At 39.9% G+C, this 26,918-nt stretch overlaps 1 protein-coding gene across 4 annotated transcripts in view; it reads right to left on the reverse strand.

Moving 5' to 3' along the window:
• Positions 1 to 23,652, reverse strand: part of LOC118902672 (C-type lectin domain family 4 member A-like) — a 38,858-nt gene extending 15,206 nt beyond the window's left edge. The window contains exons 1-4 of one of the 4 annotated variants that reach the window (XM_036867283.1): positions 22,612 to 23,652; positions 16,995 to 17,184; positions 7,964 to 8,080; positions 4,356 to 4,457 (exon numbers count right to left, since the gene is read on the reverse strand). In XM_036867283.1, the coding sequence (XP_036723178.1) occupies positions 4,356 to 4,457; positions 7,964 to 8,080; positions 16,995 to 17,076 (301 nt within the window). In that variant the 5' untranslated portion in view covers positions 17,077 to 17,184; positions 22,612 to 23,652. Of the gene's footprint in view, positions 1 to 4,355; positions 4,458 to 7,963; positions 8,081 to 16,994; positions 17,280 to 22,611 lie in introns of those variants that run through there. The other 3 variants (XM_036867284.1, XM_036867282.1, XM_036867285.1) reach the window with 3 other exon arrangements.
• Between the last annotated feature and the right edge of the window lie 3,266 nt (positions 23,653 to 26,918).

The raw sequence follows: 26,918 nt of genomic DNA on the forward strand, positions 1-26,918 counted from the left end.
CTCGAGGATAATCACAATTTCAAAGGTTCTCTGCAAGAAGCGAGGGGTCGAGCCCCACATGGGGCTCCCCAGTCCAGGGGCCCCGCACTGGGAAGATGATCCCCCAGAATGTCTGGCACTGAAGGCCAGTGGGGCTTGTGTTTGGGAGAGCCAGAAGGAAACAGAAACTCTGCACTTAAATGGCTCACACAAAACCTCACGCCCTCAGACACAGGGAATAAGCAGTAACTTGAAAGGAGCCTGGGTCAGAGTCGCTTGCTAATCTGGGAGAGCCTCCCAGAGACCCACCCTGGGGACACAGACAATGGCACCAGCCAGTCTGGGGAGCTCGTTCTACCACAAGGACACTGGTGCTGACGAGTGCCATTTTTTGAGTTCTTCCTCTAGCTTATTAGCAGCTGGGACCCAGTCCCAACCACCAGCTGGTTGGCACCAGTCCTGGGACCCCACCCCCCAGACCAAGTAGCCAGTTGTGTGGGGCAACAGCGACACCCACCAGCACGTTGTCAGCAGCCATAGTCCCAGTGGAGCCCCCCAGTTGCCCCGGATGCTGGCCCTGCCCACCAGAGGGCCGAGGATTTATCCCCACTCACTCACCAGCAGGCCAGCACTAACCCCTAGAGCCAGACTCAACCACCAGCGGGTGGGCAACAGCCCCAAGACCCCAGCCCTGGCTCCACCCACCAGTAGTCTGACACCAGCTCCACCCCAGAACCTGGCTCCACCCACCAGCAGGCCAGAACTAGCCCTGGGACCCCTGGGGCCTCAGCCAGCAATGTCAAAATCCAGCCCCTCCCACCAGCAAGCCAACATCTGCCCTGGGAATGCCAGGTCTGGCCTTGCCCACATGTGAGCCAATACCAGCTCCAAAACCATCAGGCCCCACAGACAGCCACCCCAGGAACCAGCTCCACTCACCAGGGGGCCACCACCAGCCACAGGACCCCCAGGGACCCCACCCAGTCATGATAGGAAATGGCCCTGCCCACCTGCAGCCAGTATCAGCTGTAGAACACCCCAGCCCTCAAGGCCCAGACATCTGGGACCTGGCTCTGCCCAGTGATGGGTCAGCACTAGCCTCAGGACCTTTGGGACCTTCAGCCTGCCACATCAGGACATGGCCCTCCCAACCACCAGGCCAGCAGTCTCTGCACTAGGCAGGGCCTGGAAGCCACCAGCCTGGGAGCCAGGCCAACCTATTAGTGCACCCACAGTAGTTGGCCCTGCCACAATAGAAAGGCCCACACAGCCCACACAAGGGACACCCCTAGAGCATATAGCTCTAGTGAACAAAAGGGAGTGTGCTCCTGGACCACATAGGACATCTCCTACATAAGGCCACTTCTCCCAGATCAGGGAATGTAACTGACCTACCTAATACATAGAAATAAGAACAGAGAATCAGGCAAAATAAGGCAACAGAGGAATATTTTCAAAACAAACAAACACAAAAAACAAACAAATGAACAAAATAAATAAATAAAACCCCAGAAAAAGAGCTAAGCAAAGATAAGCAATCTCCCCATTGAACAGTTCAAGGTAATGATCATAAAGATGCCCCACAAGCTCAGGAGAAGAAAAGATGAACACAGTGGGACATCTAAGAAAGAGCTGGAAAATATAAAGAATAACAAAACACAGCTGAAGAATACAATAACTGAAATTAAAAATACACTACAAGGAGTCAACATTAGATAAGATGACACAGAGGAATGGATCAGCCAACAGGAAGAGTAATGAAAATCACCCAAGTTGAGCAGAAAAAAAGAATTTTTTTAATGAGGACAGTTTAAGAGACTCCTGGGACAACATCAAACATACTAACACTCACATTATTGGGATCCCAGAAGAGAGAGAGAAAGGGACAGGGAATATATTTGAAGACATGATAGCTGAAAATTTCCTTAACCTGGAAAAGGAAACAGACAAGCACAGAGTCCCAAACAAGATCAACCCAAAGTAGTCCACACTGAGACACATTGTAATTAAAATGGCAAGAGTTAAAGAGAGATCGTAAAATCAGCAAGGGAAAAGCAATTAGTAATGTACAAGGGAACTCCCATAAGACTACCAGCTGACTTTTCAGAGGAAACTCTGCAGGTCAGAAAGGAGCGGCACAATTATTTAAAGTGATGAAAGGAGAAAAAACTACAAGAATACTCTACCTGGCAAGGCACTCATTCAGATTTGAAAGAGAGATAAAGAGTTTCACAGACAAGCAAGAGCTAAAAGAGTTTAGTGCCACTAAATCAGCTTTACAAAAAATATTAAAGAGACTCCTCTAAGTGAACAGAAAAGACCACAGACGGAAATATAAAAATTATAAAAGGAAAAATCTCATCGGTAAAGGCAAATATACAGTATGAGTAGTAGATCAACCACTTTAAAGCTGGTAGGAAGGTTAAAACACAAAAGTAATAAAATCATCTATGTCCACAATAAGTAGTTAGGGCATATATCAATACAAAACAAAAAGATCCAGCAATTCCACTCTGGTTATTTATCAGAAGAAAATAAAAACACCAAGTAGAAAAGATATATGCACCCCTATGTTCATTGAAGCATTATTTACAAAAGCCAAGATATGGAAGCAACCCAAGTGTCCATCAACAGATGAACAGGTGAAGAAGATGTGGTATATGTACTGGAATACTATTCAGCCATGAGAAAAAAGGAAATTCTGCCATTTGAAACAACATGGATGGACATTGAGGACATTATGCTAAGTGAGATAAGTCAGACAGAGAAAGACAAATACTCCATGATATCTCCTATATTTTAAAAAATGAAAATTTAAAAACAGAGGATAAATTGGTGGTTACCAGGGGCTGGGAGGTGTGGGAATGGAAGAGATGTTGTTTAAGGGTATATACTTACAACTAGTATGTAAATAAGTCCTGAAGATCTAATACACAGTACAGTGATTATAGACAACAAAACTATATTGTGAACATTAAAGTTGCTAAGAGAGTAGATTTTAAGTGTTCCCAACACTAAAAGAAATGGTAAGTATGTGACATGTTAGAGATATTAGCTAATGCTAATATAGCTATTATATTACAACATAAAATCAATTATCTGCACACCTTGAACTTATACAATGTTGTATGTCAAATACAACTTAAAATTTTTAATTACATAAATAAATAAACTGATTTTTTTCTGAGTTACTTGTCAGTTGAGATAAAAATAATTTCCAGAAATTGCTATTATAAAACAAGTTTGGGTCTTCCCTGGTGGCGCAGTGGTTGAGAATCCGACTGACAATGCAGGGGACATGGGTTCGAGCCCTGGTCTGGGAAGATCCCACATGCCATGGAGCAACTAAGCCCATGCACCACAGCTACTGAGCCTGTGCTCTAGAGCCCGTGAGCCACAACTACTGAGCCCACGTGCCACGACTACTGAAGCCCATGCGCCTAGAACCCATGCTCCACAATAAGAGAAGCCACCACAATAAGCCCACGCACCGCAACGAAGAGTAGCCCCCACTCGCCGCAACTAGAGAAAGCCCGCATGCAGCAATGAAGACCCAATGCAGCCAAAAATAAATTAATTAATTAATTTTTTAAAAAGAATCAAAATTAAAAAAAGAAAGAAAAAACTAAGAAAAAGTTTCTCATTAAGAAAAAAAATGTTCATTAAGGAAAAAAACTAAGGAAATCTGAACAAACTATGAACTTTAATTAATGATAATATATCAATATTGGTTCAATAGTTGCAATAAATGTACCATACTAATAATGTAAGATGTTGGAAAAATTGTGTACACGGGGGAGGGGAGTGATATGGGAAGTCTATTATTTACTCAGTTTTGCTGTAAAAATAAAACTGTTCTCTAAAAATAGTCTATTTTTAATTTAAATAATCACATCTATATAAAATTTACATCCTCTTCATCAAACAAAACTAAAACTTTCTTCCTCTTCCAAAACCTTCAACTCTAGTCTGAAGAGGTAAAACCCTGTTTAAGTGTATTTTATGCATTCTCCCAGAAATGTTTTATGCACATATGTTTTCTTAAAACCCAAATGAATTAAATTTTTCTTGAACGAGTGAGTTTTACCTGATATGTAACAAAAAGGGCAAGTATGCACAGAAAGCTCAGAAAGAAGCAAAGGCTGAAGAAACCCAAAAGCAATGTAATCTTTTTCACAATTAAAACTATTTCCTTACACAGATATACTAAAGATATGTATAAAAGAATTTTAGGTCCTAAATATTTGTATACTTAAAGTTTAAAATGATCATAAGACTCAACTTCTTAGTATGACCTGCCTGTGAACCTTATTGGAAATATAGATCTGGCACACAGTAGAGACAACAACTGAGTTATAGGCACATTTAATTTTTACCTTCTGTGGTCGAATTTTCTTTCATACATTCCAATACTGTGTGAGGGACTTCTTTTGTAGTCTTTTTTTCTTTAGGAATATAAGAACATTTTTGGAAAAAAACTGAAAAAGAGAATAAGACCATTCATTTTCCTGGTAGCGTTATAACGTCACTCCTTAATGTTACTTACATTCTTTATAGGAACAAAACCTACAATTGCCCAATTACTTTAATAGAATCCTGACTGTGGAAAAGATTTCCTATCACCCCACATTCAATGTAATCCTAATCCCACTGATTTTGAAACTACAGATTTCTGCAGGAATAGCTGAAAAAATCAGTAGTTGAAAGAGGACATGACGCTTCCATTATAACAGGTCTAAAGGGATTTGTCCATATTCTCCTTCAAATATCCACACTAAATGCATGCAAAGGCTAATCCTTGAAGGACAAGGAATGGAGAGAAAATGATTAAATACTTCTACCTGAGGATGTACACAGCATGAGTCTTCGGGGAGAAATTTAGCTAATTCTGATGAGTTCTGGGTTACTTGTAGAATTGGGAATCAAAACAACTCCAACAATGATCTGGAGAGGAAGACATTATCCTCTTCATCTTCTTTCCTTTACTTTATCCATCCCACCTGGCTCTTATTCCTCAGCAGGCCAACACACTCAAGTCTCTCACAGCTCAAGACTAACCTACCTCTCCCTCTAAAAAGTAAATTTTCTCTCTTTCTCTCCTCCTTACCTCTATTTAGTTCTTTAACCACTGCATGCTGGATTCTGCTTCCACCACTCCATGAAAATCACCCTTGCAATGGGTTATCAGTAATTTCCTAGGGCCACTTCTTAATTTTCTTCCCCTTTGACTTCCTGCCATACTTGACCCTAGTTCTCTTCCCCCTTAACTGTTGGGACACTACTCTTTCCTGTGTTTGCCTCAGCTTTCCTGCTGTTGCTTCTTTTTTTTTTTTTTAAATTAATTAATTAATTTATTTATTTATTTATTTATTTATGGCTGTGTTGGGTCTTCGTTTCTGTGCAAGGGCTTTCTCCAGTTGTGGCAAGCGGGAGCCACTCTTCATCGCGGTGCGCGGGCCTCTCACTATCGCGGCCTCTCTTATCGCGGAGCACAGGCTCCAGACGCGCAGGCTCAGCAATTGTGGCTCATGGGCGCAGCCGCTCCGCGGCATGTGGGATCCTCCCAGACCAGGGCTCGAACCCGTGTCCCCTGCATTGGCAGGCAGACTCTCAACCACTGCGCCACCAGGGAAGCCCTGCTGTTGCTTCTTATACTCCTTTGTAAGATCCTCTTTCTCAATCCATCTTTCTTATTTATTTATTTGTTTATTTATTTATGGCTGCTCAGCTTGAGGGATCTTAGTTCTCCCACCAGGGATTGAACCTGCACCCTCGGCAGTGAAAGCACAGAGTCCTAACCACTGGACCACCAGGGAATTCCCTATCCATCTCTTTTAAAATGTGACATTCCCTAGAGTTCCATCCTTACCCTTCTTTCCTATACTAAATCTTCTCCTTGACTGATATCATGTGTCCTCATGGTTTCAACTGGTACCTAAATGTAAATGACTTCCAAAGCTCAGACCTGTCTCCTAAAATCCAGACAAATATGTCTCCCACTAGACATGTCCATTTGAGGTTCCAAGAGTCATACAACATTTAACATGCCCAAAACTTAAATCACCATCTTCCATCTCAAACCTTCTACTCATCATTTATTGTCTACCTCTTTGAATAACTTCGTGATTTCTGAGTTCACCAAGTAGGAATATTGGAGCCACACTTTACTTCTCTTGGTCCTTTATTTCCCAGATCTAAATATTCATCAAGCCTCAACCTCCTTGATTATACCGCCTCATTATCATTCAAAGCTACCCCCTTTCTCCTTCACTACCCCTAGCCTTAGATCAGGTTCTCACTATTTCTCAATTGCATAATGAATTGGCTTTCCAACTATTCTCTTTACTTCCAGTTCTGTCCTCATATATCCATTTTACACATCTACACCAAAAGCATATTTCTATAAATCAAATTTAGTTATGATCACTTCCCTGGTTAAAATTTTTCAATGGCTCTCCCTGACTGTGACACATTCCAAAAATGGCCACAATTTTCAACTCTCCCTGTATCCACACCCCTTTGCAATATAACTTATTAACTTTTCCAATCAACAAGTGGGGTCTATTTCTCCACCACTTGAATCTGGGCTGGCTTTAAGACTTCCTTTGGCCAACAGAATGTGCAGACGCAACTCTGGTTACTTCCAAGCTAAGGCTTCAGGAGGCTTTGCTCACTATCGCTCTCACTCTACAAGCCTACACGTTCCCATCTGAACAAGCTCGGGCTAGCCCGATGAATTACGAAAGAAGTGGGACCAATTTGTCCATGTCGTTCCAGCTTACATCCTCTTCCTCAGAAACCGGGTTGCCTGTAACTGGAACTTGACTGCATATGCACAACTGGCTTTAGCCAGGACCAACAGAACCTCCCAGCTGAGCCCAGTCCAAATTGCCAAACCACAGAATCATGAGCTAAAAATAGTTGTTGTTTTAATCCACTAAGCTTTAGATTGGTTTATTAAGCAGCAGAAGATAATGGATACAATAACCTTCAGGGGGAAAAATCCACACTCTTTAGCATTATATACAACACTCTTCATGATGTGAGCTCTGCTTGTTTCTCCCACCTGCAACTTCATTTCTCACAGTTCACTTAGCACTATATGTCACAGTCATTTATACACATTTCCCCAAATGTTTCCAAGCTCTCTCACATCTCTGTCATTCTTGGTCCACACAGGTGTAGCTGTCACCTCCTCCAGGAAGCCTGTCTCAGCGTCCTGTGCTTCTAACCTGCAGAACATTTACCATACGCTGTTATAACCACTGGTTCATTCAACCAGTTACCATCATTCTCCGAACTTCTTGAGACCAAGGGCTATGACTCTGTTGATGCTGTCTGGCACAGTGCCTGACATAGAGTAGATGGCCATCGTAGCTTATTGAATGACCAAATGAATGAATAAAATATCTACCCAAATATATACTAGTTTTATGATTTTTAAAAATTTGATAAATTCTTAAAGCCAAAGATAGGCAGAAATCCACCTATCTGCCAAATTGACTTTAAGATCTCATGCAGTCTTGAGAAGGACAGAAATAATAAAGGTGAAATTTTAATTAAAAATTTTTCCTGGGAGATTTCTTCCCATTTCCTTCTTGTCCACCTGCTCATCCCAAACTATGTGTCTGTGCACTCAAAAAGTAATAGCCTTATAAACACTACTAAGGAACTATAGATTTGACCTCACTTACACAACTGTCTAGTGTACAAATGGTGCCCTATAGATTTCACTCTACAACACAGAAACATGTATACATATATACTCTTCAATTTCTCTAAAGGGAGTGAATGCCATTATTTCTATAGAAGAGTAACTAAATTCAAATAAAGAACAAAATTCCCAGTGGAGTCCCACTAATTATGTCTTCCCCCAGAGATGACTTCTTTTCCAGATTTCTGAAAAAACCCATTGTTCTGGTTTATTGGATGCCATCTCTTCACGTAAGGCAGACATTCCCTATAGATTCAGCTGGATACTTACAGATAAAAGCGATCAAAAATGAGATTGCCAATAGTAGCAGAAGTATCAGCAATGAGGCAAGAAGTAGCTTGGGAAAACTAGGGTGACTTTTGTGAAGGTTGGTCTTCTCTTTGGGAGCTGAAGGAGAAATCATATTAACTTCATCAATAATAAATTCTGACCCTGATTTCCTCTTTCACCTTCTCTTCCTCATCTTCCTTTTCTTGGATGATACACTATACTAACAACATGACATTTGAAATAATATGAAACTATGAAGGAAATAATAATGTTCATTGTAGAAACTTTAGAAAATACATAAGAGCACAAATTCCTACCACTGAGGATAACTGTTGTAAATATTTTGGCATACATCCTTCCAGCAATTTTTTAACTGTATATATCTATACATGCACCTTTTGCCACATGATTAACACACCATGTATACTGGTTTCTGACCTACTATTTTCTTATATGCTGTATCATCAACATTTTTCATGCCACCATATTTTCTTCTTTAGCACACTGTATTGTGGTTGCATAGTATTTCATTATATATTTAAATAATCTTTCAGATTATTTCCAACTTTAACTATTTTAAATAATGCCAGAGAAGCAAGAACAACTACAATCCTGCAGCCTCTGGAACAAAAACCACATTCACAGAAAGATAGACAAGATGAAAAGGCAGAGGGCTATGTACCAGATGAAGGAACAAGATAAAATCCCAGAAAAACAACTAAATGAAGTGGAGATAGGCAACCTTCCAGAAAAAGAATTCAGAATAATGATAGTGAAGATGATCCAGAACCTCAGAAAAACAATGGAGGCAAAGATCAAGAATATGCAAGAAATGTTTAACAAAGACCTAGAAAAATTAAAGAACAAACAAACAGAGATGAACAATACAATAACTGAAATGAAAACTACACTAGAAGGAATCAATAGCAGAATAACTGAGGCAGAAGAACGAATAAGTGACCTGGAAGACAGAATGGTGGAATTCACTGCTGCAGAACAGAATAAAGAAAAAAGAATGAAAAGAAATGAAGACAGCCTAAGAGACCTCTGGGAAAACATTAAATGCAACAACATTCACATTATAGGGGTCCCAGAAGGAGAAGAGAGAGAGAAAGCACCAGAGAAAATATTTGAAGCGATTATAGTCGAAAGCTTCCCTAACATGGGAAAGGAAATAGCCACCCAAGTCCAGGAAGCGCAGCAAGTCCCATACAGGATAAACCCAAGGAGAAACACGCCGAGATACATAGTAATCAAATTGGCAAAATTAAAGACAAAGAAAAATTATTGAAAGCAGCAAGGGAAAAACGGCAAATAACATACAAGGAAACTCCCATAAGGTTAACAGCTGATTTCTCAGGAGAAACTCTACAAGCCAGAAGGGAGTGGCATGACATACTTAAAGTGATGAAAGGGAAGAACCTACAACCAAGATTACTCTACCCAGCAAGGATCTCATTCAGATTCGATGGAGAAATCAAAAGCTTTACAGACAAGAAAAAGCTAAGAGAATTCAGCACCACCAAACCAGCTCTACAACAAATGAACTTCTCTAAGTGGGAAACACAAGAGAAGAAAAGGACCTACAAAAACAAACCCAAAACAATAAGAAATTGGTCATAGGAACATACATATCGATAATTACCTTAAATGTGAATGGATTAAATGCTCCAACCAAAAGACACAGGCTTGCTGAATGGATACAAAAACAAGACCCATATATATGCTGTCTACAAGAGACCCACTTCACACCTAGGGACACATACACACTGAAAGTGAGGGGATGGAAAAACAAAAGAAAGCTGGAGTAGCAATACTCATATCAGATAAAATAGACTTTAAAATAAAGAATGTTACAAGAGACAAGGAAGGACACTACATAATGATCAAGGGATCAATCCAAGAAGAAGATATAACAATTATAAATATATACGCACCCAACATAGGAGCACCTCAATACATAAGGCAACTGCTAACAGCTATAAAAGAGGAAATCGACAGTAACACAATAATAGTGGGGGACTTTAACACCTCACTTACACCAATGGACAGATCATCCAAAATGAAAATAAATAAGGAAGCAGAAGCTATAAATGACACAATAGACCAGATAGATTTAATTGATATTTATAGGACGTTCCATCCAAAAACAGCAGATTACACTTTCTTCTCAAGTGCGCACGGAACATTCTCCAGGCTAGATCACATCTTGGGTCACAAATCAAGCCTCAGTAAATTTAAGAAAATTGAAATCGTATCAAACATCTTTTCTGACCACAACGCTATGAGATTAGAAATGAATTACAGAGAAGAAAACGTAAAAAACACAAACACATGGAGGCTAAACAATACGTTACTAAATAACCAAGAGATCACTGAAGAAATCAAAGAGGAAATCAAAAAATACCTAGAGACAAATGACAATGAAAACACGACGATCCAAAACCTATGGGATGCAGCAAAAGCAGTTCTAAGAGGGAACTTTATAGCTATACAAGCCTACCTCAAGAAACAAGAAACATCTCAAGTAAACAATCTAACCTTACACTTAAAGGAACTAGAGAAAGAAGAACAAACAAAACCCAAAGTTAGCAGAAGGAAAGAAATCATAAAGACCAGAGCCGAAATAAATGAAATAGAAACAAAGAAAACAATATCAAAGATCAATAAAACTAAAAGCTGGTTCTTTGAAAAGATAAACAAAATTCATAAACCATTAGCCAGACTCATCCAGAAAAAGAGGGAGAGGACTCAAATCAATAAAATTAGAAATGAAAAAGGAGAAGTTACAACAGACACCGCAGAAATACAAAGCATCCTAAGAGACTACTACAAGCAACTCTATGCCAAGAAAATGGACAACCTGGAAGAAATGGACAAATTCTTAGAAAGGTATAACCTTCCAAGACTGAACCAGGAAGAAACAGAAAATATGAACAGACCAATCACAAGTAATGAAATTGAAACTGTGGTTAAAAATCTTCCAACAAACAAAAGTCCAGGACCAGATGGCTTCACAGGTGAATTCTATCAAACATTTAGAGAGGGGCTAACACCCATCCTTCTCAAACTCTTCCAAAAATTTGCAGAGGAAGGAACACTCCTAAACTCATTCTATGAGGCCACCATCACCCTGAAACCAAAACCAGACAAAGATACTACAAAAAAAGAAAATTACAGACCAAGATCACTGATGAATATAGATGCAAAAATCTTCAACAAAATACTAGCAAAAGGAATCCAACAACACATTAAAAGGATCATACACCATGATCAAGTGAGATTTATCCCAGGGATGCAAGGATTCTTCAATATACGCAAATCAATCAATGTGATACACCATATTAACAAACTGAAGAAGAAAAACCATATGATCATCTCAGTAGATGCAGAAAAAGCTTTTGACAAAATTCAACACCCATTTATGATAAAAACTCCCCAGAAAGTGGGCATAGAGGGAACCTACCTCAACATAATAAAGGCCATATATGACAAACCCACAGCAAACATCATTCTCAATGCTGAAAAACTGAAAGCATTTCCTCTAAGATCAAGAACAAGACAAGGATGCCCACTCTCTCCACTATTATTCAACATAGTTCTGGAAGTCCTAGCCACGGCAATCAGAGAAGAAAAAGAAATAAAAGGAATACAAATTGGAAAAAAAGAAGTAAAACTGTCACTGTTTGCAGATGACATGATACTATACATAGAGAATCCTAAAAATGTCACCAGAAAACTATTAGAGCTAATCAATGAATTTGGTAAAGTAGCAGGATACAAAATTAATGCACAGAAATCGCTTGCATTTCTATACACTAATGACGAAAAATCTGAAAGTGAAATTAAGAAAACACTCCCGTTTACCATTGCAACAAAAAGAATAAGATATCTAGGAATAAACCTACCTAAGGAGACAAAAGACCTGTATGCAGAAAATTATAAGACACTGATGAAAGAAATTAAAGACGATACAAATAGATGGAGAGATATACCATGTTCCTGGATTGGAAGAATCAACATTGTGAAAATGACTCTACTACCCAAAGCAATCTACAGATTCAATGCAATCCCTATCAAACTACCACTGGCATTTTTCACAGAACTAGAACAAAAAATTTCACAATTTGTATGGAAACACAAAAGACCCCGAATAGCCAAAGCAATCTTGAGAACGAAAAATGGAGCTGGGGGAATCAGGCTCCCTGACTTCAGACTATACTACAAAGCTTCAGTAATCAAGACAGTTTGGTACTGGCACAAAACAGAAATATAGATCAATGGAACAGGATAGAAAGCCCAGAGATAAACACACACACATATGGTCACCTTATCTTTGATAAAGGAGGCAAGCATATACAGTGGAGAAAAGACAGCCTCTTCAATAAGTGGTGCTGGGAAAATTGGACAGCTACATGTAAAAGTATGAAATTAGAACACTCCCTGACACCATGCACAAAAATAAACTCCAAATGGATTAAAGACCTAAGTGTAAGGCCAGACACTATCAAACTCTTAGAGGAAAACATAGGCAGAACACTCTATGACATACATCACAGCAAGATTCTTTTTGACCCAGCTCCCAGAGAAATGGAAATAAGAACACAAATAAACAAATGGGACCTAATGAAACTTAAAAGCTTTTGCACAGCAAAGGAAACCATAAACAAGACCAAAAGACAACCATCAGAATGGGAGAAAATATTTGCAAATGAAGCAACTGACAAAGGATTAATCTCCAAGATTTACAAGCAGCTCATGCAGCTCAATAACAAAAAAACGAACAACCCAATCCAAAAATGGGCAGAAGACCTAAATAGACATTTCTCCAAAGAAGATATACAGATGGCCTACAGACACATGAAAGAATGCTCAACATCATTAATCATTAGAGAAATGCAAATCAAAACTACAATGAGATATCATCTCACACCGGTCAGAATGGCCATCATCAAAAAATCTAGAAACAATAAATGCTGGAGAGGGTGTGGAGGAAAGGGAACACTCTTGCACTGTTGGTGGGAATGTAAATTGATACAGCCACTATGGAGAACAGTATGGAGGTTCCTTAAAAAGCTACAAATAGAACTACCATACGACCCAGCAATCCCACTACTGGGTATATACCCTGAGAAAACCATAGGTCAAAAAGTGTCATGTACCACAATGTTCATTGCAGCTCTATTTACAATAGCCAGGACCTGGAAGCAACCTAAATGTCCATCGACAGATGAATGGATAAAGAAGATGTGGCACATATATACAATGGAATATTACTCAGCCATAAAAAGAAATGAAATGGAGGTATTTGTAATGAGGTGGATGGAGTTAGAGTCTGTCATACAGAGTGAAGTAAGTCAGAAAGAGAAAAACAAATACAGTATGCTAACACATATATACGGAATCTAAGGAAAAAAAAAAAAAGGCCATGAAGAACCTAGTGGCAAGACGGGAATAAAGACACAGACCTACTAGAGATGGACTTGAGGATATGGGGGGGGGGGGGGGGTGAGATGGGACAGGGTAAGAGAGTGTCATGGACATACATACACTACCAAATGTAAAATAGATAGCTAGTGGGAAGCAGCCACATAGCACAGGGAGATCAGCTCGGTGCTTTGTGACCACCTAGAGGGGTGGGATGGGGAGGGTGGGAGGGAGGGAGATGCAAGAGGGAAGAGAAATGGGAACATATTGTATATGTATAACTGATTCACTTTGTTATAAAGCAGAAGCTAACACACTATTGTAAGGCAATTATACTTCAATAAAGATGTTTAAAAAAAAAAATAAATAAATAAATAAATAAATAAATAAATAAATAAAATTTAAAACAAACAAACAAACAAACAGAAACAGACTCACAGACATAGAAAACAAACTAACGGTTACCAAAGGGAAAGAAAGACAGGTAGGGACAAATTAGGGGTATGGGATTAACAGATATACACCTCTATATATAAAATAAACAACAAGAATTTACTGTACAGCACAGGGAACTATACTCAATGTCTTGTAATAGTCTGTAATGGAAAAGAATCTGGATATATATAGACGTATGCATGACTGAATCACTTTGCTGTACACCTAAAACTAACACACTCTTGTAAATCAACTATACTTCAATTAAATAAATAAATAAATAAAGAGTTGATATGTTAAAAAAAAAAAAAAAAAAAAAAAAAAAAAAAAAACTAAAAATAGAATTACCACATGATCCAGCAATCCCACTACTGGGCATATACCCTGAGAAAACCATAATTCAAAAAGAGTCATGTACCAAAATGTTCATTGCAGCTCTATTTACAATAGCCAGGATATGGAAGCAACCTAAGTGTCCATCATCGGATGAATGGATAAGATGTGGCACATATATACAATGGAATATTACTCAGCCATAAAAAGAAATGAAATTGAGTTATTTGTAGTGAGGTGGATGGACCTAGAGTCTGTCATACAGAGTGAAGTAAGTCAGAAAGAGAAAAACAAATACCATATGCTAACACATATATATGGAATCTAAAAAAAAAAAGGTCATGAAGAACCTAGTGGCAAGACGGGAATAAAGACACAGACCTACTAGAGAATGGATTGAGGATATGGGGAGGGGGAAGGGTAAGCTGGGACAAAGTGAGAGAGTGGCATGGACATATATACACTACCAAACGTAAAATAGATAGCTAGTGGTAGCAACCGCATAGCACAGGGAGATCAGCTCGGTGCTTTGTGACCACCTAGAGGGGTGGGATAGGGAGGGTGGGAGGGAGGGAGATGCAAGAGGGAAGAGATATGGGAACATATGTATATGTATAACTGATTCACTTTGTTATAAAGCAGAAACTAACACACCATTGTAGAGCAATTATACTCCAATAAAGATGTTATAAAAAAAAAGACTACAACCAAAAAAAAAAAAAGAAATATTTTTAGATTTTGTGGTTTGGAATTGAATTTGAGGAGAATGTAGATATTGAAAGTAAATATTAATAAAAATGTTGAACTAATAAAAATAAAAAGAACCTGCCATATAAAAAAATTAATAAAATAAAATAAAAAATTAAAAAAAATTTTTTAATGTAAATAATGCCATAGCAGATAAATCTTTATAATCATCCCTCATCACATCCTTAAAATAATAGCAGACCTTTTTTAAAAAATTTATTTTTTATAGAAGTATAGTTGAATTACAATGTTGTGTTAAAAAATCAGACCTTTTTAGTCACCATTTCATGGTTAAGAATTATCTTCTCAAGTGTCCATTGGTGAATGGATAAAGAAAATGTGATAATTATATGCAATGGATATTATTCAGTCATAAAAAATAATGAAATCTTGCCTTGAGGATGGACTTTAAGGGCATTATGGTAAGAAAAATAAGTGAGAAAAAGAAAGACAAATACCATATGATCTCACTTATCTGTGGAATCTTTAAAAGATAATAATAATAACTCATAGATACAGAGAACAGAATGGTGGTTGCCAGAGGTGGGGAGTGATGGGGTGAGTGCGATGGGTGAAGGGGGTCAAAGGTACAAACTTCCAGTTACAAAATAAATAAGTCATAGGATATAATGTACAGCATGGCAACTGTAGTTAATAATATTATAGGTTATAATATATATATAGATATATTTATATAAAATACTGCATATTTGAAAGTTGTTAAGAGTAAATCTTAAAAGTCTTCATCACAGGAAAAAAACTGTGAAACTATGTACGGTGACAGATGTTAACTAGACATTGTGGTGATCATTTCACAATATACATAAGAATCAAATCATTATGTTGTACACCTGAAACTAATATAATTTTGTCTGTCAATCATACCTCAATTTAAAAAAAAGAATTATTTTCTCAAAGTTATAATATATTGCCAAGTGGTGGTAAAACCTTCAATAATGTATAATATGATCTCATGTTTAGAAAAAATACATATACACATTTATGTATATTTATATCTGGAAGGATATACACTAAAATGGAAATTATAGTTATCTCTAGATGGTAAGAATAAATACAGTAATTTAAATTTGTGTATACCTCTAGTTTTTTATTTTTTTCTATAATGAACATTGCAACATACAATAAAGAAATTAGATAAATTTTTAAATTTTTATTTATTTTTAAAGGTTACCATGTGTTTACTTCCTTATTTCCTTACTTCCTTACTTATTTATTTTTGGCCATGCCGGGCGGTAGTGGGATCTTAGTTCCCTGACCAGTGATCGAACTTGTGCCCCCTGCAGTGGGAGCACAGTCTTAACCACTGGACCACCAGGAAAGTCCCTATAAATTTTTTAAGGGGAAAAGAAACAGTTTCCTGAGCATTCTCCATATTTCCACAGAAGAATTCTGGAAAACATGAGCAATCATGACTACCCTCTCACAGCTTCTCATAGTCTCCATGTTTTTTTTTTTTCTCCCTTTTGTTCTATATCTGAGATATCATACATGTTACCCAAATTACCCTTTATCTACTTCCAAACTTCGTTGAATCCATCTCAGAGATGCAGTATGCATTGGATTTTCTGATTGCAGAGCAATTTCCCTCGAAACATAAGGGACTTTCTTTATACGACTTTCTAGTCTTTCATCTGCAATGGTCTTTCATTCCACTTTAGTCTGGTACTAACCAATACACGCAAACACTCTCCACCCAAACTCTTCCCCTATCAAGATCAGGAAACAAAACCCACTAATTCATCATTAGTCCTTGCATCTGGGCTGATGGCTTCCAGACCTGTACCCATTCTCTAGACTGCACAGAAGGCACAGAAGGACAACTTCCCAGCTTCATTAGCACTCTCTTTAGCTCAGGCCTGTAGTGGATTTCTCACACCTCAGTTGTGTTATGGCACCGCTGTACAATCCCTTAATGCTTATCTTCAGGAGACTCAGTCTTCTGAGAATGCTGTGTTTCCCAACTGTGGCCAGAGAACCATTAACCAACATTACCTAGGCTCCGTTTATAGTATTCTCTCTTCATCCTTCATTCCATCATTAACTCTAACCACCAGAAAACGTGTCTTACCTGCAGGAGGCTCTGATTTGGTGCCTAAGGACTGGGGTTCATTTTTAAACCTCACTTCAGCATAAGTGACCTCTGAAGTCATATTGAGATCTTCTGTTCTCTTCAAAGAATCCTGTTCATCTCTTCCTTAAAACAGCTTGAAATGAAACCCAAGCATGGTTGTAACTTGTCATACATCCTATCACGCAACCTGATGAGAACAGAGGCCCCAGAAAGACAAATAACCTTGAGAGGAGTCTCATGAAAACTAAAAACCTCAGGGGCCCAATCCCCAGGACCGGCACAGTGTCTATCACAGCCTTTAAACGTTATGCCAGCAAATAGCAATAAAAGCAGGAAGTTCAAAATGTAGGGAAACAGGAAGGAAAAGAAAAGAGGAACAAACCAATTAGGGAAATTCTCCCTGAGAACTGTGAACTTACCAGAAGGAAAGAAATTAAAGTACTTATGAGCATTTACATGCAAACATAATCATTTGTAGACCAACCAACCTCAGTATATACTCATTCACATTTGCATTCTCCTCATCATTTGTGGCTCATCAGGCAACTTTGGGGACCACATTCCAACTGACAAAATAACTCATGTGTCAGACTCCCCACCTTCAAGAGTCAGCGTCCCCTAATGCAGTGAGGAGTCAAAGTTTAGATTATGTGCCTTCAGAAGCTGCTCGCCGTGTTCTCTGCTTTTCCCTGTTCTTGACTAAATCCATTGTGCCCCCCATTCATCCTGCTCTAGCCCCTCCAGCCGCTCCTGAGAGAAGCTCTCTCTACTGGAAGAGGAGGCTGCCCTTCTCGAGCCCTTTCATCTCCATGACACCACAACAAAAGGCTGTACAGGTATATATGACCCTTTAACAAATTAGGATAACTTAATGGAATCACAGTTTAAGAGAGAAATTGAGCGCTACATATGAATTTATCCAAAAGCCAAGAGGAAAGCACCCCCAAAATTAAATCCTTCATGTGGAATCTTTCTACAGACATGCTCCCAGCTCACGCCCCAGATTCAGTTCTCCCCAAATGATCCTCTTTCTTTGTTTTTGTTTTTGTTTTTTTTTTCATTTTTTGGCCACACTGCAGGCTTGTGGGATCTTAGTTCCCTGATGAGGGATTGAACCCAGACTCCGACCGTTGAAGCATGGGGTCCTAACCGCTGGACCACCAGGGAATTCCCCCATCCTCCTTTTAATCTCCTCGCTCTCCTGCATAACACACACACACACACACGTGTGCACACATTTACCTCTATATTTATTTCTATGTCTAAATATATTGCAAACCATGAGTTCACACTAACACCTCTAATCTCAATCCTACACCAATGAGTTCATTCCAGTTTTTTCCCCTTCCACATCTCTAACTCCCTTCTGTGACAGTAAGAAGCCTGCTTCCATTCTCTTTAATTTATTTACTTATTTGATCAAGCCCCTGGATTTAACTGATCTTCTACCTTTGCTGCTCCTCCCTCCTTAACTAAGATGCCCTTCTCACCCCTACTGGGCTTGCTTCTCAATCCAGGCCCCACGCCTGTTGACGTCCTCTCCATTCTGCGCGGGTGTTCCTGCACTGAGGCAGCCGATCCCCAAGGATATTCTCCTCACCCTGCCCAGGTCTGCCGCCCTACGCCAGGCCACCTTCCATAGCAAAGCCCTCCTCACTCTGCCTGAACTCTGATTCCTGAAGCCGGTCCCCTGACCCCCATGTGGGATCCATCCTTACCCCACTCAGGCTCTAACACCCTATACAAGGTCACCGTCTTGTGTGGAAGCCCTCCTCACCCCTCCTGGACTCCCCCACCATGTGGACAGCCTCTGAAACCCACACGTGGTCTCCCCTCTGCATGGATGCTTTCCTCCCCCTGCTGGGGCCCTGACACCTCCCAGCAAGGATGCCCTCGGTCACTGCACGAGCTCCCTGCACTCAACCACCCCACCACATAGGTGCTCTCTTCACCTCTCAGGCACTGACACCCCACGCCAGGCCACTGCCACGTGTGGACACTCTACTCAGCGTGCACAGGCTCTGAGGCCAGAACGCTTTCCCACCCCTGCAGAGATGTTCGTCTCGGGCTCCAACACCACTGTCAAGCCAGCCCCCTGACTAGTCACCCAGCTCGTCCTGCCTAAATTCTGACTGCCTGCACCAGACCACTGCTCCTCTCCCACCCCACCCTTCAACAGACACCTACCTTGCTCTGCCCCGCCTAATGCTTTATTTAAGACTGAATTGTTTAGTAAGGAAAGGGAAAGGGGTATGAAAAACAGTAAGAGAAGAAAAAGAGCTAATTTTTACAAATTTTTCCAGCAAATAACTACTGGACCTAACAAGTGCTACTGGACCTTAACAATGTAAGCTTGTAAGGAGAAAGCAAAATACATTCCTAAAGGTACCTCTCTTTCCCTGGGGTAAGTCACATTATACCTGGATTACACTGTACCACAAACATCCCCCAAATCTGTGGGGCTTACAACATTTATTTCTCACTCACATGACATGAGGGCTTAGGGTCTGCATGAGATAGACTGTATAGACTGTAACTCTGCTTGGCTATTCTCTAAGTATTTTCTCATTCTGGAACCTAGGATCACAGAGCAGCTTCTTGTAAGCTGAAACATGTAGTAACATTCAAATCCTCTGTTCAGAGAAGGTGTACATTATATCCTCTCCGATTCCACCCGGACTTGCTGTGAAAGGGGCAGTGAAGTTCACTCTACCAGCAGGGAGACATGTCAAGGGCAGCAAAATAGCTTAGACTTGGTGGCTTATACAACAATTTATTTCTCACAGTTCTGGAGGCTGGGAAGTTCAAGATCAAGGTGGCAGCAGATTTGATGTCTGGTGAGATTCCTGTTTTCTAGTTCACAGATGGCAGTCTTCTCACTGCATCCTCACATGGCAGAAGGGGTGAAGGAGCTTTCTAGGGTCTCTTTTCTAAGAAGACTAACCACATTCATGACCTAATCAATTCCCAAAGGCCCCACCTCCTAATACCATCACACTGGGGGTTAGGATTTCAACATATGAATTTTGAGGGGGTGCAAATATTCAGTCCATAGCACTCTTCAAATCATTTAGCCAAGGAATCTCTAGGGCAGTGATCTCCAAATTGGGGCACAAGTACCCCAGGTGGTATAAAAGAGGGTTCTCCGGGGCACAGAAATAAAATACTAGAACTTCTGTTTGTATGTATTTCAAATGTTTTTTGAAAACAAACTTTACTAATATGACAAGGATTCAGTGTTGGTTGCATGTCATGAGTGGTATGGGATCTATCCTGAGGAAAGAGCGGAGGTTCCTCAACTCTGAGAAGCTGATGGTTCATTCTTTCTCTGCGTGTTGCATCATATTGTCATTTAAATATCTGTGTAATCAAGAATTTGACTGGGATTTGTACCCAGTTCCTGGGACGTAGCCTCTAAATCCTTGGAATTTCCTGAGTTATAGGAGTGTCTGTTATTTGCGGTGTGCCCGGATACTTTCTGCTAATGAAGTGCTCAGAGTGGGCCTATATGAATTACTGTGCTAACAAGACAATTCAATATGGGGACTGGCCACACCAGAGACACCAACCATGGGATTAAAGGTTTGGGGCTTTGAGTCATGAGATATCAGCCTAGACAGAGGAGGGATGCTGGAGATTGAGTTTGACCATATGGCAAATGACTCAATCAAGCCTGCTTATGTAATGAACCCCAATAAAAATTCTGGGCACCAAAGCTCAGGTGAGCTCCCTGGTTGGCAATACTCTGTGTATTGTTATACATTGATGTGCCAGGAAAGTGACTTTTGGGACCCTTCCAGACCTTACCCCATGCGTCTCTCTCATTGGCTGTCTCTGATTTGTATCCCTTTGCTATAACAAAACTGCAATCAAAAATATGGCTGGCATTTTTCTAAGTTTAGTGAGTTGTTCTAGTGAATTATCAAACCTGACAGAGTCATTGGAACCCCCAATTTGTCATCAGTTGATCAGAAGTGAGAGTAAACTTGAAGACCCTCAAACTTGTGACTGGTGTCTGAAATGAGGGCAGTCTTGTAGAGGACCATGGCTTTAACCTGCAAAATTTGGCCTAACTCCAGGCAATTGGTGTCATAAATCATTATACTATCTCAATATGGTTAATTTCATAAAAACAAGATGTTTGTTAGAATATTTATGATATTTTTGAACAAGATGGGATGTGACCTTCTTGTTCACTTTGGCAAATTACTTAAAAGAATTGGGAAACTTACTAAATGTTGCTATGCTTAAAAAAAAAAAGGACAGGTGTTCCAATTTTGTTCACGTTTTCAGTGTTGTGAAATAGCTTCCAATGGTATGCCAATTAGCAGATATTAATGCACATGAGCGCAGGACTTCCCTGGTGGCGCAGTGGTTAAGAATCCTTCTGCCAATGCTGCGGACACGGGTTAGATCCCTGGTCCGGGAAGATCCCACATGCCACGAACTACTGAGCCCACGCACCGCAACTACTGAAGCCCATGCACCTAGAGCCCGTGCTCCACAACAAGAGAAGCCACCACATTGAGAAGCCCACGCATGGCAACGAAGAGTAGCCCCTGCTCACCGCAACTAGAGAAAGCCTGCGCGCAGCAACAAAGACCCAACGCAGCCAAAAATAAATAAATAAACAAATAAATAAAATAAAGTACACACATACATACACACACAATTAACCTATTAGTTCAAGATAGACAATAAGTGAGAAGACAAACAAACATATGGAAAGAGCATTTGGAAAACTGATGCTTAGAAAAGAAATAGTTCCACCATGTTGTGATTTTTTTTCTTTTGCCAGAAATTATGTAAAGATGTGGCTTATATATCTTCCTTTTAGAAATCTTCAAAATGGAGGGTTTCAGTGAGTTTTGGACTCATTTATTAATGAGTTTAAAATGTAACACCCTCTCACTAATTTGTAAGAACAACTTGATTAATACCATGAAAGAAGATATTTACTAGCTAGTCTCAACAAAAAGATTTATGGAGAGAATTAAAAAATGAGAATCATATCTTGTTAAGTACAGCTAATGATATACTTCCCATTTTGAGCCATATAACATTGTGAGGTTTGTTTTACAACTGACAGCTATTAAAAGCAAGGATTGAAATAAACCAAACTCATAACTAGACAGATATTTTGTTCTGTTAATAAGTAACATTAGGGACTTCCCTGGTGATCCAGTGGTTAAGACTCCGTGCTCCCAACACAGGGGGCACAGGTTCCATCCCTGGTTGGGGAATTAAGATCCTGCACGCTGCACGGCACGGCCACACACACACAAAGCAACATTAATTTTTTTTGAGTATTATTTACTTTGCCTTTACCACATCATTTTTATTTCCATTTCTTTTTATTATAATATATATAATAGAAATACTTGTGAGAATATACATAATAGAATTAATATACATTATAGAATCAACTACCTTTTGCTAACCAACCATCTTAAATCTTGGTAGCTCCATTTGTAGAATTTATTTAGCTCAAACTGTGATTATGGCAATTTGGGCTGTGCTCAGCTGGATAGTTCTGGTTTGAGTCAAGTGTGGCTGATTTCAGCTCAGCCTGTTCATGTATCTCTGGTCAGAAACCAGAATGATAGAGACTTACCTAAGATGACCCCAAGTGGGACAGCTTGTGTCTGCCTCATGTGGTCTCTCATTCTCCAGAAGACTAAACCAGCAGGATTCCAAGAGCAGCAAGAGGGCAAGTCCAATGCACACGTACGTTTCAAATCTCTTCTTGCATCACACTACGTAGTCTTTCATTGGCCAAAGCATTCCACATGGTCAAGCCCAGAGTCAGTGCAGAAGCTACAAGGCAAATTTTACAAGAAGGTGTGGATAAATTAGGGTTATTACTACAATCAATCACTCTTTGAGAGTTGAGTAAATCTGGAATGCAAGGTGTAGTACCCATTCTCAGTGGGATTTCTCCTGGCTTTGATGCTTGTAGAAGTGCCCTGTGCTTAGATGGGAATAGTGGTAGATCCCGAGACCTAGACCATCCCCTGTTCCAGGAGAGCAAAAAAAGAGACTTAGAAATACTCCTTGATACATGGTACTAAGGACGTTGAGATGGTCCAAAACAGATGTCAGTGGCCTAGCCTATGAGAGACACCTCAGTTAAACATGAAGAAACATACCCCAAAAGAGTGAGATAGAATCACTGAATGGGGACGAGGAGGCCCTGTCTGCAGGGCCATCATAACTTGGAGCAGGGTCAGGGGCAGTACACGCAGAGAGCACATAATACCTACACCAAGCTCCCCTAAGAAGCGGAGCCATGAAGTATGGCAGACAAACAAATGACACAGCATCAACAGCTCCGTATATGCTGAGCAGCTGGTAGGCCCTCTGATCAACATTCTAATTGCTAGATTGGATAATCAATTATTGGAAAGGACTGGTGTTTATTGAAAAGAACTAAGAAAACATGGACTGCCGTGTTTTTCTTCTTCTGACCCAGCTTTAAAAAGAGGGATAAGTTGCCACCAATATTGGAAAAATAAAACTCTTCCATGTTTTTTCATTGCTGGTTTATGATCAAACCCACACCAAGAATAATAATCAAGACTCCTATAATTTTCCATTGTAAACCTTCCAGGGTTATTTGATATTTTTGGCCACACCGCGTGGCATGCGGGGATCTTAGTTCCCACACCAAGGATCGAACCCATCCCCCCTGCAGTGGAAGCGAGGAGTCTTAGCCACTGGACCGCCAAGGAAGTCCCAGGATTATTTGATTTTTAAATTACTTTGATAAGCTTTAGAAAGTAATGGTTAAAAATATAATGAAGAGCTTTACAGACTCTCTATAGGCAAAAAAAAAAAAAAGTGGCGGTTAAAGGCAGGGAGGTGGGGACCAGATGCCAACAACTTCATGGGCAAATTCTATTACACCCTCAAAAAAACTGATTAATTCTATTTCTATATGAACTCTTTAGCACACAGAAAAATGATTGAAACCTTCTCATTCTTTAAGTTTAAGATCACTCCAATAAACAAATCAGATAACTACAAAGCACAACTCTAGGCCAATAACACATATGAACATAGTTTTTTAAAAATCCTTAATAATATCAAATAAAATACAATAGCATATAAAGAGAAACGTGTATCACAGTAAGGCAAGTGTAGCAAGCACTGTCGTTCAGATGGGCTGTCCAGCATCTAACTTCCTATGTTTGAAGAACATGCCCACTTCATGAAACAGAGCTCTTCACATACCACAGAAGCTGAAAATACAAACATTGCTTTCAGAATCAGTACCACAAATACTTGAAGGCAATAGACTCCCAGTAAAATGGGGGAAATTGGAGATTTATTACCTAATCTGGTTGAAGTTGAGAGAAGAGAAAACCTAACTAGTAATAACAAATGGGACCTGGCAGTCCTTGTCATATAATGGCAAAATAACTTAGCAAATTGTGATGGACTGAATGTTTGTGTCCTCTCAAAATTCTTATGCTGAAATTCTAACCTCCCAGGTGATAGTATTAGGAGGTGGGACCTTTGAGAGGTGATTAGGTCATAACGGCAGAGCCCTCGTGAATGGACTTCCTGTCCTTATAAAAGAAGCCTAAGAAAGCTCCTTTACCCTTTCCACCAGGTGAGGTTATAGCGAAAAGACAGTCGTCCATGAGGAAATGGGCCCTCACCAGACACAGAACTTGCCGATGCCAGGAACTTGGACTTCCCAGCCTCCAGAATTATAAGAAATAAATGTTTGTTGCTATAAGCCACCTAATTCCTGGTATTTGTTTTCATAGCAGCCTGAATAGACTAAAACACAAATTAAAACATGTTGTCACCTAGCACAGGGAACTATATTCAATATCCTGTGATAAACCATTATGGAAAAGAATATGAAAAAGACTATAAATATATATGTATAACTGAATCACTTTGCTGTACAGCAGAAATTAACACAACACTGTAAATCAACTATACTTTTATAAAATAAATTTTTTTAAAGTGTTGTCAGGGAAGTCTACTCAATATTCTGTGATAACCTATATGAGAAAAGAATCTAAAAAGAATGAATATATTTATACGAATAACTGAATCACTTTGCTGTACACCTGAAACTAACACAACATTGTAAATCAACCATACGCCAATAAAACTTTTTTTAAAGTTCAAAAAAAAAAAAAAAAAACGAGTACCCAAGGAAGACAAGACTTTAGGAGACCAAATGACTGCAAGGGAAAGAGAATGTAAGAATTATAGAGCATAGTTGCTTCTTATGGCCCTGGACAACCTAAAGGAAGAGAGTAACAAGCTCAAAGCCCTAAATTCTTGGCTTACTGTAAGACCTGAAAACCAGAATTTCTAAGACTATGTTAAAAGAATCCTTTATTGGGCTTCCCTGGTGGCGCAGTGGTTGAGAGTCTGCCTGCCAATGCAGGGGACATGGGTTCGAGCCCTGGTCTGGGAAGATCCCACATGCCACGGAGCGACTAGGCCCATGAGCCACAATTGCTGAGCCTGCGCGTCTGGAGCCTGTGCTCCGCAACAAGAGAGTCCGCGATAGTGAGAGGCCCGCGCACTGCGATGAAGAGTGGCCCCCGCTTGCCGCAACTAGAGAAAGCCCTCGCACAGAAACGAAGACCCAACACAGCCATAAATAAAATAAAATAAATAAATTTATTAAAAAAAAAAAAAAAAAGAATCCTTTATTGTTTATAGCTGCAGGCTGAAGAAGCCAAAAACCAAAGGCTAAGTTTGATTCTACAGGCAAACCCTAATAGGACAATTCAGAGGAGGCCTCTAGTATTCATTAGAGCAAGTCATGCCCTTTCAGCAAGTAACCATTCTATTCTTGAGAAATGCTCTTAGCTTATTACTGGGTCCTCACAGATTCAGAACACACAAACACGGGACAAGAGGTGAAAATGTAACCAGAGTTAACCTTCATGAACTGACAGTCATCAAGTCTGCGTGGAGATCATCAGGTCCAGTAATGGCTAAAGGTGTGGATTTAAAAGCACACGAAGGGGATGAAACAAGAATTTAGAACTAAGACCTCTGCCTAATTCAGAATCAATGCAAAACTTTAAATTAAATGAAAGGAAAACTAGAAAGAGACCACCCATCGGTAATACCTCTCCCTGGGCTTTAGATTTAAAAACAAAAACCAGTACGAAAGTACAAGGTGAATCTGGAATATCTTGTTCTATCATATATCAAGGAACTGGATCAATTATTTTTCAACATCACCAAAATGGAAACATAGGAGACCCCAGCCTCTGTCCCCCCCCCAGAAAAGATCAACATTAGACAGCTATCCATTAACAAAAACAGCTCTGGGGGAGCTCTGGAGTCTGCTTTAGAAATTTCAGCAACACAGTGGAACAGAAAACCTGAGAATAATCAGGTTATGGAGATGGAAGACAGCTTCATTCTGCCTACATCAGCCCACCCCCCAAACCAACATCGTTTAGTACCAAGAGGGAACTTCCCAGATAGAAAGAGTTCCCCTTATCAAAAAAGGAAGAGTGGAGTGAGAGATCCACTTCCCTAAACTTTCAGGACAATGCAAGAAGGTCCCACTTCAGTTTCACCCTACCCAGACCAGCAAAGCTGAGATGCATAGAAACCGTTAGAAACAAGGAAGAAAAGTAGGATCTACCAATAGCAGCCACACAACTGGAGAGCTCACAGTTCAGTGACTTGCTCTACAGACAAACCCAGCAGATTTCACCACTGCAGAAACTAACAGAGCTGCAGTGAACCCCCTGCAGATTTCATTAGCTTTTATATCCACATTTCATACTCACATTTGCAAAATCACATTTGCCAGCCGCTTGAGTCTCTCCCCACTCCCTCCAACGCCCTCACCCCACCCTCACTGGAGCCCTTGAACCACACTGGCAGCCAGTCCAGGCCTCTGAAGCTGCAAAATACAAGATGCCA

Source organism: Balaenoptera musculus, chromosome 10 (genome assembly GCF_009873245.2).
Source record: "Balaenoptera musculus isolate JJ_BM4_2016_0621 chromosome 10, mBalMus1.pri.v3, whole genome shotgun sequence".
Lineage (NCBI taxonomy): Eukaryota > Metazoa > Chordata > Mammalia > Artiodactyla > Balaenopteridae > Balaenoptera > Balaenoptera musculus.